Source organism: Thalia democratica, chromosome 2 (genome assembly GCF_965202585.1).
Source record: "Thalia democratica chromosome 2, ktThaDemo2.hap1.1, whole genome shotgun sequence".
Taxonomy (NCBI): Eukaryota; Metazoa; Chordata; class Thaliacea; order Salpida; family Salpidae; genus Thalia; species Thalia democratica.
The window spans coordinates 47,504,808-47,518,213 of NC_139166.1; the positions used below are offsets into that span (position 1 = coordinate 47,504,808).

At 27.1% G+C, this 13,406-nt stretch overlaps 1 protein-coding gene across 1 annotated transcript; it reads left to right on the plus strand.

Moving 5' to 3' along the window:
• Nucleotides 1-6,711: 6,711 nt before the first annotated feature.
• LOC145829594 (uncharacterized) lies at nt 6,712-13,126 on the plus strand. The gene is made up of 4 exons (XM_082937434.1): nt 6,712-6,973; nt 9,029-9,407; nt 9,554-10,007; nt 12,124-13,126. The coding sequence occupies exons 1-4, from the start codon at nt 6,743-6,745 to the stop codon at nt 12,587-12,589; spliced, it is 1,530 nt and encodes a 509-aa protein (XP_082793560.1). The 5' UTR covers nt 6,712-6,742; the 3' UTR covers nt 12,590-13,126.
• The last annotated feature ends 280 nt before the right edge of the window (nt 13,127-13,406 follow it).

Below are 13,406 nucleotides of genomic sequence, written 5' to 3' on the forward strand. Positions count from 1 at the left end.
ATAAAATTATCTTTATTTTATGGTTTACTTTCTTATTATATATTAAGATAAAACAGATTTAACAAAGTAATTAATTTAAAATGAACACAATAAAACATAAAAACACTTATTAGTTGTTTTGGCATTTACCGGTTTCACCGTTAAACGGTTTATCAAACTGCAAAGCTTATTCTTAAGAAATGATTATCATTTTGTGCATTTACTGTGTAATTTATTGTAGTTTTAATTGTAATTTTGGAGACAAAGGTATTACCTTAATGATTTTATACTGCTTAAAACCAGTTTTCAATAAAAGACAAGGTAAAACTTAAGTATGGATTTTGAAAGCATGTTTTGAGAGTCAAAAGTAGAAAATAAAACAAAAACATTACATTTCTAAGCTTTAATATCGTTATTGAATACACAGGAAATTAAGAAAACATAAGAGAGTTAAACACTAATTGATAAAAAAGTTTAAAAAATGATTAATTACTTATAGTATTTGCTAAAACATATTTCTACAGTATAATAACAAATACAAAGACTAGAAATGTTTTAAGTAATATATTTTTTTCAAAAATTAAAACGAAATGTCAAATTAACATTACCATTTAGTTCTACATAGTTACAAGACTAGCTTGCACTATTTTTTTTTCAGTTTTAATTGCATTATCTATCAAGCACTAACATCTTTGTCAGAGCATAAGTAAACATTGTCGAGCGAGTCTTGCAATAATAGTATGTGTTTTTTCGCCAAAATGTTTACCTTTAAAGCATCGCCTGCTTTTCCGAGTAAACGCATTACTGCGAAAAACAAGTTTATCAGCACTGTGCGCTTGGAAACATATAAAGAAGAAAAAACACGAAGACGGTCGGTTTAGACATTACTTAAGAAAAGTGAGCTGCTTAACAATTCTATGATTATCCTTTACACTCAATATTCCTACTTTCATAATCAGTTTCGATACTCAGAAGTGCGAGGTATCAGTGCTAGGAACTCCTTTAAGAGCTTTGAGAAATTCTCTGTTGTCTAAAACGATGAAAATAAATGTTTAGATATAATTTTTTTTTGAAAACTAGGTAAGTTAGAACGTAAAAGAACATAGTTTTTAATAAAGTTATCTTTTTAACTTGTAACTTTTAAGGTAGTTAAGTTAAACACTAATCATGTTCTGTGATAACTATTAAAGCTGTGATAACTATTTTCTTAAATGTAATCGTAATAAAGTTACTACTTTGACATTAATTTCATCAAAAAAAAAAAAAAATTCATACTGTTTTATTATAAACAAAAATATACTTAAAAGTAACAATATTTGTAGCTTTAGACTCAAATTTATAGTTTAAAGTTTATTATATAGAAAATAATACTAAACTAGTTACAGTTACTATCTGTTAATTTATTCAATTAATCTAGTTAATTAATCTTGTTTTTTTTTTTTTGAAATTTACTACACTATTAATACCCTTACTCAAATTTTATAAATAAACACTTACAAGTTGAAAAAAAATTGTTAGTGTGCTGTGTAATTCTTTTTTAAACATTTTGTTGAAATAATTTAAAGTTACATTATAATTAAGTTTGGGAAATTTTTTACAATAATAGACTTAAATAAATATGTGCATATTAAATACTTTATTTACAATCAGGTTTCGGTGACAAAAAATTGCGACCTTATCAAGTAAAATAATATAGTTAACTGCACATAACATGTTGCTTTTATCTGTAATGTTATTTAAAAACTTATTCATGCATGAAAATCTAAATAAGAACCTAAAATGTTACATATTCGAAAATTCAAGCTTATTAGTGTATAATTAGGTAAAATTAGTACTAATTTTAAAACGAATTGAATTTAATTAATATAGTGAGTCAAAATAAATCAACTGAGTTAAGAGCTTTTAAAAAAAGTTTAAAGATATTTATACCTAGAAATATATCTAAAAGGAATTAAAAACTATCTAAAATTGAAATTTTAAGCCTAGTATCAACAAAACATTAACAAAACTCAAAGTCACTGAAAATTTCAAAATCTAATTTGTATTAAGTTAATGTAACAGTCAAAATTTAAACGGATTTAAGAACTATTTAAAAAAATCTAAAAATGTATCTAAATTGAATTAAGAACTATCTAAAAATTTAATTTAAACCAAATATCAACAAAACTCAATGAAAAAGTCAAAAACCTATTTTGTACTAGTATTATAGTCTGATTTAACTTTTATCTGCTTTCCAGTTTGTTAATAAAAATTTGTTACTGTGTCTGCATGAGTTCATTAGTTCCGTTCTTTTGTTGATGTAACTTGTATCAGATTCAAGTATTAATAAAGCTTCTTTTAAGCACAATATGCATGTTATTGTTTTGGTTTAGATTTTTTTCCCTTATTAGTAATTTCCAAGTTAAATTGTAGTGGTTGTTTTCATTTTTTAATTTGTGTATTAGTTTTGAAAGTTCAGTTGCTTGTTAGTACTGGTGGTAGTTTAGTTCGCTACTAATTGTGTGTTGCTATACGTTTCTTTAGCTGATTGGCATTTAGTCCAATGTATTTTTTGTTGAATGTTCTGTTTTTATTGTTGCCTGGTAAATTAGATTTTCTACCCTACATTCTCCTCCTTCCAGGGGGCATGTTTGTTTCTTTCTGCAATTACATGATTCATCTTTGTTTATTTTACTGTTGTTTATTAGTTTTTTGTTGTGGTTTTTTATTATTGTTTCAATGTTTGTCATGCAGCTGTAGCTTAATTTTATACAGTTTTTGTTTAAATACTTTTTTAACTTACTTTTTTCTCCAAAATGTTTGTTTATTATTTTTAGAAACTTTTTACTTATGTTTGTTTTTGCAGATTTGCAATATGGGGGATTGAAACATATAATTTTTCTTTTTTTATTTCTAGTTTTGTTTTTGCATTCTTCTGTATAGTTAATTTCATAATTGTATCCGTTTATCTTTTAAGCATCATTATAGTCTTTTTATTATTATTTTTAATGTTGTTAAACAGGTTTTTGTTACTTGAATTTTTAGAAAGTTTGATCTCTATCATTTTTGGGATTTGTTTGAGTATGGTTGGTGGGTGGTTTGATTTTGAATATATATAATTTGTTTTGTTGTTGTCTTTTCTTTATCGTTAGAATGTATGGTTCAGTAGGTTGAAATTAAGATATAAGTAGTCAATCTTCCAAGAGGGGTTTTCTGTAATCAAATTTATGCTTATGCTTTTGGTATATTGTGCTTTTTTTCTTAATTTTTTCTATTTCTACATTGCTTAATTTCTATTCTACAGCTATTAGTACGTCGTCTCTATTAAATCCTATTATTAAGTTTGGTAAAATATTTTTTAGTCCCTGTAAAATGTATAGCCCAATTAACTCACTTATTTCTGCCCCCGTATTTTCCACCCATTGTAATATCAAAAAGTTAGTTTTCTGTTATTTTTTATTTTTAGCCATACTTATTCTTAGTTATATAAAACAGATTTTGTTGCGTTAAGGATAATCTTTTTTTCTTATGTTGTTATTTATGCGGTTTTGTTGGCAAGTTTTAGAGCATCTTTTAGTAGTCTTTCTGTTATTGATGGATAAAAGTTTTCTATGTCAAATTTCATTAGTTTGTATTTGTGCATTTCTAGATTTTTGTACCATTTGATTACTTCTTGTTAACTTTTCCATTGGTTATATTGGTTTGTTTTTCTTAAGCTGTTGTTGATTTTGTCTATTATAACTTTACTTATCTGTTCTATGTCAGAGTAACATGGATTTATTAGTCTGGTTTTTGGGTTATTGTTAAAGTCTACTTTGTGGTCTTTTGATCAGTGTTTGTTTGGTAGGTGGCTTGTTATTTTCTTTTCAAGTTTAAGATTAGTAACAATTTCTTTTGCTTCTTTGTTTATCTTATTTACTATACTTTTATCACTTTCTTAAAGCTTATAAATAAGCTTAGAAATAAAATATATCCCTAAAAAATTTCTTTTATTAAGTGGACTAGTAAAGTAACCAATGAAATTGATTATATAGATAAAGAATTATGAAAAACTACTAGAAATCTGCATATGCAATCAAATAGAAACATAGGTAATTGCAACTATTTAGTAAACAACATTTGTTCAGTCAAATAGGTACACCATAAAAAATTACAATGAACTGATTAGATTGAAATCGCAATATGTTGAAAAATTGTTGTTGCAATATGTCGATCCTGTCTTGCAACGACATGCAATCAATTATTACATGTTCACAATCTAAATAAACATATACCAAACGATACATATTAACAATATTAAATTCAAATAAGTAATAAACCTCCCAATATTCCTCGTGGTCGATTCTGTCTTGCAACGACATGCAATCAATTATTACATGTTCACAATCTAAATATACCCATATACCAAACGATACATATTAACAATATTAAATTCAAATAAGTAATAAACCTCCCAATATTCCTCGTGGTCGATTCTGTCTTGCAACGACATGCAATCAATTATTACATGTTCACAATCTAAATATACCCATATACCAAACAACATATTTAATAATTGATTGCATGTCGTTGCAAGACAGAATCGACCACGAGGAATATTGGGAGGTTTATTACTTATTTGAATTTAATTTTGTTAATAAAAACATCGAAAAAATAATTTATAATCAAAAAATTTAATTGTTCAACTAAAAAATAAAAATAAATAAAACAAAGACAAAAAATGGCATTAAAATAAATATAAATTATTCAAAAAAACAACAAACGACGACGAGCAACTAAACAAACATGAAGGCAATTTAATAAGAAAAATTGTCGAGTTCCCGTAAACCTAAAAAAGAGCTGTTTGTATGTTTAATACAGCAATGAAAATTTTTCTTGCAATCAGTACTTTAGGCCGCATGTATTTTGTTTTCGTCATCAACGTTTGGTCGCTAGAGTATGCACAACAGTTAACTACTTTCAACCCCTGACAGAAGATTTGATGCCTTGGCAGATTAGTTTTGATACCTTGGGAGATTAGTTTTTGTCTTACACTTACACGAACTTTCTTTCTTGCTCACCTTTTCCCGTAACTTTTTTTATGCCGAATTGCTCTTTGTTTTCTGACCGCCTCTACTCTCTTTGCTTTCGCCTCTCGCCTTTTTTCTCTTCTCTCGTTTTTTTAATTGGTTGCTTCAAACTCACAGTAGCTCAGTTTGTTTGGTGTTATGACTGGCTCAGACAAAGTCGCTGAACCAGACTTTGCTAATGCAGCTTAAGCCTCGTTATTTTAGTTGTAGCTAGACAAAAGGTTTATCAGTTTATTGTTTTTACTTTGCAAATTCAATTAGGCTTTATACTTATTAAGCTGACCTAAACTATATAAGTTAAAGTATTGTAGTTTTTCAATTGTTTCATTTTAGTCAAAGCGTTTTACTTAGGAAAGTTTGTTGTGTTAAATTAAGTTTTTCATTAATTTGTATATAAATTTTGAGTTATTTTAAAACTCAGTTTTCTTTTATCTTTCAAAACAAAAACTATTTTGAAAAGTTTTAATTTGTTAAGCTAATATTGATTTATCATATTTGCAAAAATAATTCTCTAGCATCATAAACATGTTTGAATAGATGCGTTTGTGTTTCTCAGAATTTTGAAGCTTGACTAAACATCAAACAAAGTATTTGTACGTTTATCAGAACTGCATATCCATTTCACAACAATGTTTACATGCTAGCTCTTAGTAAGTAGGTGAGGTTACGTTTTGAAATTTACTGTAAAGTATTTCAGTAACAGTAATGTTAATCACTTAATCGATTTACTGATAGCTACCAAAGGATTTTGAGAATTGAAAAAGTTTTTACTCTAAAACAGATGAATAATAAGAACTATGATACAATGCTGAGTTTTTGTTTAAGTTTGATCAGTTATTTTTTAACAGTATGGTTTTGATTTAAGTTTTAAATCTTTACTACTTTTAGAGATTACTATGTATTGTAAAAAATCATTATTTACTAAGGTATTTAAAATACCGACTTTCCTTTTTAATTGTGAAAACTGATAAAAAGTATTCATTTTTTAAACTTGTTTTTTTATTGAAAAAATCTAACTAAAGTCTCAGTAAAACTAATACTCAAGAGTTCTAAGTTATTTCAAAAAGTTATAGTTGTATAAAAAAAACTTTTGTTAATTGTATGTTCTTCTTAAAAAGTGTTTACAAGAATTTTAGTTTTTGTTAGAAAATTAAACTTATGTTAGCCGGTAATTCAGTATGACCTTTCTCATATAGTATTTTCTCATTATTACATTGTTCGTGTCTGACTTATGTTTACAAGTAATTTACTATATAATTAGATTAGAATTTTTAGCAGTTTTAGATCTATTTTTAAAATTTTACTTGCGCAATGATTTTGTTTTATGTAAATAGAGTAAATGTAAAACAATAATTTTAAACAAATGTACGTGTATGCTTGTTTAATTTTCCCTTTAAAAACTATTAAAGGTTTTAATCTAAAAATTTCACGATTGTATTAAAAGTTTCTTTCATAAGTAACTCTTTTTTCAAACAATTACTGTTTTTCAAACTTTTTATTACTAATATGTATAATCACATGTAAGTTCTCATCTAAAATAATTCTAACAATTTCAATGCTAATCAACTTTGAATAAAATACTCGAAATTTAATTTTTTTACGAGTTTTTGATAATTATAAGTTATTCTTATGTGAATGCGTGTAACATTTTGGTTTCAAATTATTGTTAAACACCAGGTTTAATTTTTTATTGATTTTGTACTCACGGTTGTCTAATGAAGTTTCACTCATGGTGGACACAAGGCTCTACTGAAATGTCATCGAAGCTCAACTTGCTTGCTGAAGAGCAAACTTCCGACCCTGTTTCGCAGAGTCCTGCAACTAAAACAAAATGGAACAGTAAAAAATACGACTATGGAAACAAAACTACGAGGCAGGACAAAACTAAGTTCTCTGCTCGTAGCATTGTAGAGAAAGCTTCTGAAGTCTTTGGAACAGACAAGCAGGCAAGTTAAAAATACTTTGTTCTAACATTTAAAACAGTTTTCTTACCAAAAATTTAAAGATTGTTTCATAAAAAAGATCTCTTTACATAGTAATAAACAGTTTAATTTAATAAAAAGAGCCTAGTGGTAAGGTAACTATGAATACTCAGCTTTTAAATTTAAATCGGGGCTCCTAAAGTGGGCGATATAGCTCCATTGGATGTAATCTTAACTACCAATGGGCAAAAATTAGTAGAGGGGAGATTAATTATTAAGAGGGCTACTAATTATAAAATTTCTGCTAAGTAAACGAAAATTAAAGTATCTTTAAATAGTACAAACTATTTACTTTTTTTCGCTGTTTAATTTCTAAAAAAAGTAAAATTATAATTGTTTATAACTACTTTTTTGATAACAATATAAAAATATAGTTATTACTTACACTAGCTCATTTATAAAAGCATTTACAAAACTTTATTTTGATAAGTTTTAAGTACTACGCTATTAAAAACGATATTTGTGAAACTAATAATGTTTTCAAGATATCTAGTTTTTACGCAACAAAAGTTTCAATTCTTCAACAATATCATGTTAATTTTTTTAAACAATTATTACATTATAGTTAAGCTTTTTTTAAATTTTTATAAACTAAACGTTGTCTAGCCTCTTATAAAGCAATTTATAACCTTTTAATAACCATAATTTAAAAAAATCATTGACTTTCTCATTTATTTGCATATTATATCTGTAATTAAAATGAAATAAAAAGAAAACTAAAAATGTTTAATGTAACCAATAAAGGTAAAAAGATTTGAAAACAGATACTTTATAAAATGTAAAAAAAAAACAAAGTAAATATGTATACATAAGTTATACTTTTGAATTCAATTTACGAAAATAATTGACATTTTTAGAAGTTATAGTTATAATCTCTAAATTTATTCAAAATTTTAGGCTGAAGTTAAAAAATAAAAAAAAGTTCATTGAAATAGTAGATTTTTTTAGAAAATCTACATAACAGCTATTATAATAGTTGTAAAAAAAGGTATGTTTGAATATTTTAAGGTTTAAGAATAACAAACAAAATATAAAAGTTTACTATAAATATTTGTTTGTAAAAAAGGTATAAAAACTGTAATAAAAAAGATTTGTGGAAAAATACTATCATAAAATAATTTATAACTATCACTGTATTTTATAACTAAGATTTATACCAAGCTTGCAATATTAAACCGTTTTTTATTTCCAGTGTCCAAGATAATGAGAACTTCTTTGTTCAGACAGTAAATAATAATGAATAAGTAAAACAAAATTATTATAAAAGTACAATATTGCTTCTACTGTCTTGAAAATGAACAAATAACACGTTTTCGTTTCACTAGTACTTTTGTTTATTGAAATATCATCAAGCGATAAACGGCTGAAATTATAAACACACAATTAAAAATAACTAAATTATAAAGTAAACGAAATTAAAACAAAAGTTAAAACTTGTTATTTGTTAATTTTCAAGACAGTAGAAGCAATATTGTATTTTTTACAATAATTTTGTTTTGTAAGCTTGCAAATTATTTTATACGCGTTTGTTTTTAAAGGCGACACTTACAATAAATTCAAAAAAATATGCAAAGTGCATTAGTGAAATTTTTAGAAAAACTTGTATTTCTTATAACTTTTATAAGCCTAAACAACTTAAAAAAAAAGTTTTAATTTTGAAATAAAAAACAAATCAAATGCATTCAGATTAGTAGTTATTAACAAAAAGCCGCAACAGCTATTAGTTTGACAAAATCATCATATTCTTGTAAACCGCTGTTAAAAATGAGCGTTACGTCAGCAAATTCTCTCTTCTCAGAAAACGTGTTTCCCAGAAATTGTAGTAGCGCAATAAGGTGTAATTGAGGAAAAGAGAGGCGCGCTTCAGAGCAGCTTTTTTCAGCCAATTTTTTGATTTTGCTTTTTGTTTTTTTTGCTTGTTTATCAGCAATTGTGAAAATACTGTCAATGGGTTTATTGTAAACTTACAATCGCATTATTAAAATAAAAGCAAGTTATAATCGTAATTTATTTTTGCAGGATGACAAAGATGAAGTGTTGACTTCACTTATCACAGAAGCTAGACCCAGTTTTATCAATCCGTCGAAATTTTACGGAAACGAAAATCGAGGCTTCGATTGTTCCTTTGATGACCTTGATATGAGGATGGACTTAGTTGAAAGCTGTATTATTTTGAAGAAAAGTTCAAGAAATAAAAAAGAAACGAGCCTTAACTTTGAGAAAAGCCCAGTGCAGCCCGAATGCAAGCGCATTAAAAACAGTGTAGTAGAAAGTTCTGTTAGAAATATTTACTCGCTTAACACCGATTCGAAGTTTCCATACATTGAAATCAAAATAAGCGATGTTTTAAATGACGATGGAAATCCCATAACTAGAAGAATAAAAATTGCTGATTCAAGTAAGTTGGTTTTAAGTTTATATTTTTTTTTTAGATTGCTTTGTTCAGTAATCAGTTTACGTACTTTTTATTTTTTTAGATAAAAACGGACATTAATGATCATACCTATAAACTAAGTTTACTAAGGTTACGTTCCATTTTTCCAGATTTTCTATCGAACAACTTCATCAGCTCTGATGGCAACCGTTACTCCCAAAAAGATATAATGAGAGACAAAAACATAAAAATAGAACCCAACAGCAAGATACTATGGTGTGGCGGATGTCGCAACCGATCCGGGTACAGCAGAGTTTTCTGCAAGCTGGAAATGCCCAGGGACGCGTACAACAAGCTGGCCGTCTACTCCGTGTGCAAGTACGTGGTACGGAAGACGGGGGAGCCCAGCCATTATGACGTGTTTCCGGGCGAAGTTTTCGCGGGCGAGAAGCTGCTGGTCCCCTCGATAGCCGACGCCGTCAAGTTCGCGCTGTACGGTCAGGCTTTCGAGGAGATCGGACAGAGTCTGTGGTACTGGGGCGGGTGTACGATGGACAACGGGTCGGAAATGCTGAGACACAAGAAAACGGGAAGCTTCATAGTGAGGAACAGCAGGCAAAACTCGTTAGTTTTTGGTATAAACACATTTCTGATAACTGACATGATCGCATAAATATTTTTTCTCAACTACAATTAATTTTGTTGCAGTAGCGAAACAACTCTCTTGTTAATTATAAAATTAAATAGCTCAAGTTAGTATTTTGTTCTTTATGGAATACAACTTTGGTGTATTTTTGAAATAAGTATTCTATACATAATTACATAGTGCTTAATTTAAAAGTATTACTATTTTTTACGTTTTACGGTTTTCCTTTTGCAACCAGGTTACATAAAAATTTAAACTCAAGCAATTTGAATTCTTAAAATAAAAATTAAAGGGCCATAATTCAGAAAATAACATTAAAATAAATATATAAAATTTATTTTGTATGTCTAAATAATAAGATTAAAATGGTAAAAAATATTTTTTTAAAAATATTTATAAAACGAAAAAGCCACATAAAACATATTATTATTTACTTTTAAACATAGCATTTTAGTAAGTTTTGAAACTTATCTCGCCATACTTAAATTCCGGTTCAAATTATTAGATTGAAAAGTAATAATGTAAGTTCAATTAATAAGATTATGACTGTAAAATATTTTTTAATAAAATCTTATTATTCAAAAAATATAACAACACATATTTCAATATTATTTACTTGTTGTTTAGTACTTTAAATAAGGCGTATTAAAACTGTCTCTTAGTGAATTAAACTGAAATTATATTTTATTGAAATCAAATCGTAAAATGATTATAAAATAAAAAAGGACATTAACATAAATCGAGTGTAAAATTATAAGATGAGAATTAACTAAAAAATACCTTTTACTGTTAAAAAATATTATAATTTATTCTTTCAAAACTATAATCAGTTAAAAAAGTTTTGCTGAATGAGGTTAACAGTACTAACATAAAAACCTTATTCAAATAGAATCGAAAATAGTTTTTAAAACATCAAAACATATAATATTAATATAAGACAATTTAATACTAATTTTATATTAAATTATTACGTCATTATATAATTTATAAACTTTCTAACGTTTTGACTTCAATATACTTTTAATTCAGTTTTAGTTACTAATTGACATTTTTGACAAGCCTTGGTTGAAAGTACTCAACAACTAATAAACTATAATGTTATAACTGTTGTTTTATATTTTGATTAGCATTACACCGGGAAATATCTGATCTAATAATGATTCAAAGAGATAACTACTAATAGCTCAGAAATATTAAGATATGAATTGCCAGAATTTGAACAGTCGTGCACCTTTGTAACCATGCTTAAACTAAAACAGAATTAAGTATAAAAAGAACTTTAAAAGAAGTCTATACAAAACTACTATTGAAATTTTCTTAAGTATGTTCCGATTAAATTTCTAAGTATAATCGTTTTTAAACAATTTAATTATGCTAAAATTCTTAGTTACAGTATTTTATCTAAAAACCATTTAAAGATAATAAGATACATATCTTTTACTTTGCTTAGTTTTACTACTGAGAAATTTATCTTCAGCTTGTTATGTTTCGTAGAAACTGTACTTCTCATAATTTGGCACGAAACTATTTTCGGAAAGCGTGCAGTTAAATAAAACTAGTTTTACGAAAAACAAAAACATTTGGATAGATTTTTATAAAATGTTTTATTTTTTTCTTTTATATTTTTAATCAATTACGTTTTCAAAGTTTGAGCAAAAAAAATAAATTATAAAAAATACTTCATAATATACTATAATAAGTTATAATAAACTAGTTTTACGAAAAAAAACATTTGGATAGATATTTAACAAATGTTTTATTTATTTTACTTTTATATTTTTAATAAACTACATTTTCAAAGTTTGAGCAAAAAAAGTAGATTATAATAAAATACTTCTTAAAACATATATAATATTAGTAATAAAGAAAATATGTACTTTGTTTAGTGGTTTTCCATTCTTAGCATCGTATAAACAATGCTTATAAAGAGTTCTTTGAAATTCATTATTGTTTAATATTTTTTCAAATCTAGCTAGACTATAATAGAAAACACCTAAACTTGTTTTAACCTCGCATTACTTGATTGAGTGTTTTTATTCACAAATGCGTGTGAACTAAATAAACAGCTGCGATGGAAACTTTCACATTTTTCAGATGTCCAGTCACGCTGTCCATCAGAGTGAAGAAGGGGATCAACTCGATGCGGATCCGTTTCACGGCTTCCAACGCCGAAAATTTTCCCACCGACACCTGCTGCTTCCTGCACGGCGCCATGCAATCGAACCTGTTCAGTCTCGTCAAGAGCGTGCTGAGCCACTCCGACAAGGTGGAGGAGACCTCATCAGCTCCCTCAAACGGAGACTTGAAAACAACCACTTCGTCGTCTGGCTCGTCATCTAGCATACTGGACAAGTGCGACTCAGAGTTTTGCCGCGATTCAGAGAAAAGAGCTTCGTTTCCAATAAAAATATACCACCGCGCCAGCCTCAAACACTTGTGCAGGCTGGCGCTCAACAACGAACACAAAACTTGGAAGAACCTTGAAAACAGTAAAACTATGTCGCTTTTAATGAAAAAAGAAGCTTTAGAATATTTGCATAAGTATCCTTATCCAATATAGACTCATGCTAGGTGTTTTAGACAATTTAAGCTTTTTTTTTTCATTTAATTTATAAACTAAAATCTTTGCTTAAGTTTATAATAACTACGAAAACAAGCTTTTGTTTTAAAATATGCATACAGTTATTGCTAAAACTAATTAGTCTAGTGTTCTTCATTTTTTAAACTTCAAACTTACTAGTATATGGGTGCAGTAGTCAATCTAACAAAGTTGATTCGGACTTTTATGGTTTTTGCGCTGCAATAGCAGGTAACGGAACGCTGTGATTTTAAATGCTTGTAACTTTTTTTTGCTGTTAAAGTTCTTGTAAGAATTTAACTTGGTTATAATTTTGATAACGAAGTACTAATATTCAGTTGCTAAGGTAAAAAACTACGATACACACTACTTATTATTTTTAAATATAAAAATAGTAAAATTGTTATACATATTTTTGAAATAAAATACTTTAACTAAGTATAAAAAACCGTTTCTTGTTTATCTGATTATAGCTTTTAAAATTTTTATGAAAAGTAAGCTCTTTTCTATTTTGATGCTGCTAACTATTGTTCTATGTCTTGTTTTAGAGACTAAATTATTAAAATGTAAACTGAAATATAATCTACATGCTGTGCGTGTTAAAATTCAAATAAAGCAATATTTTATTGAACTTGTTGTTTTTTTTAATTAACCAGACTTTATTGTATAGCTTAAATAGCTTTGTGTATACAAAGTAGCAACTCATGTTTATTTTTCTTATCATCAAATGAAATCAAGCTTTTATGACTATAAAACTCTAGCTAAAACTATAATTTTAAGAAATAATTAAAATGTCAAA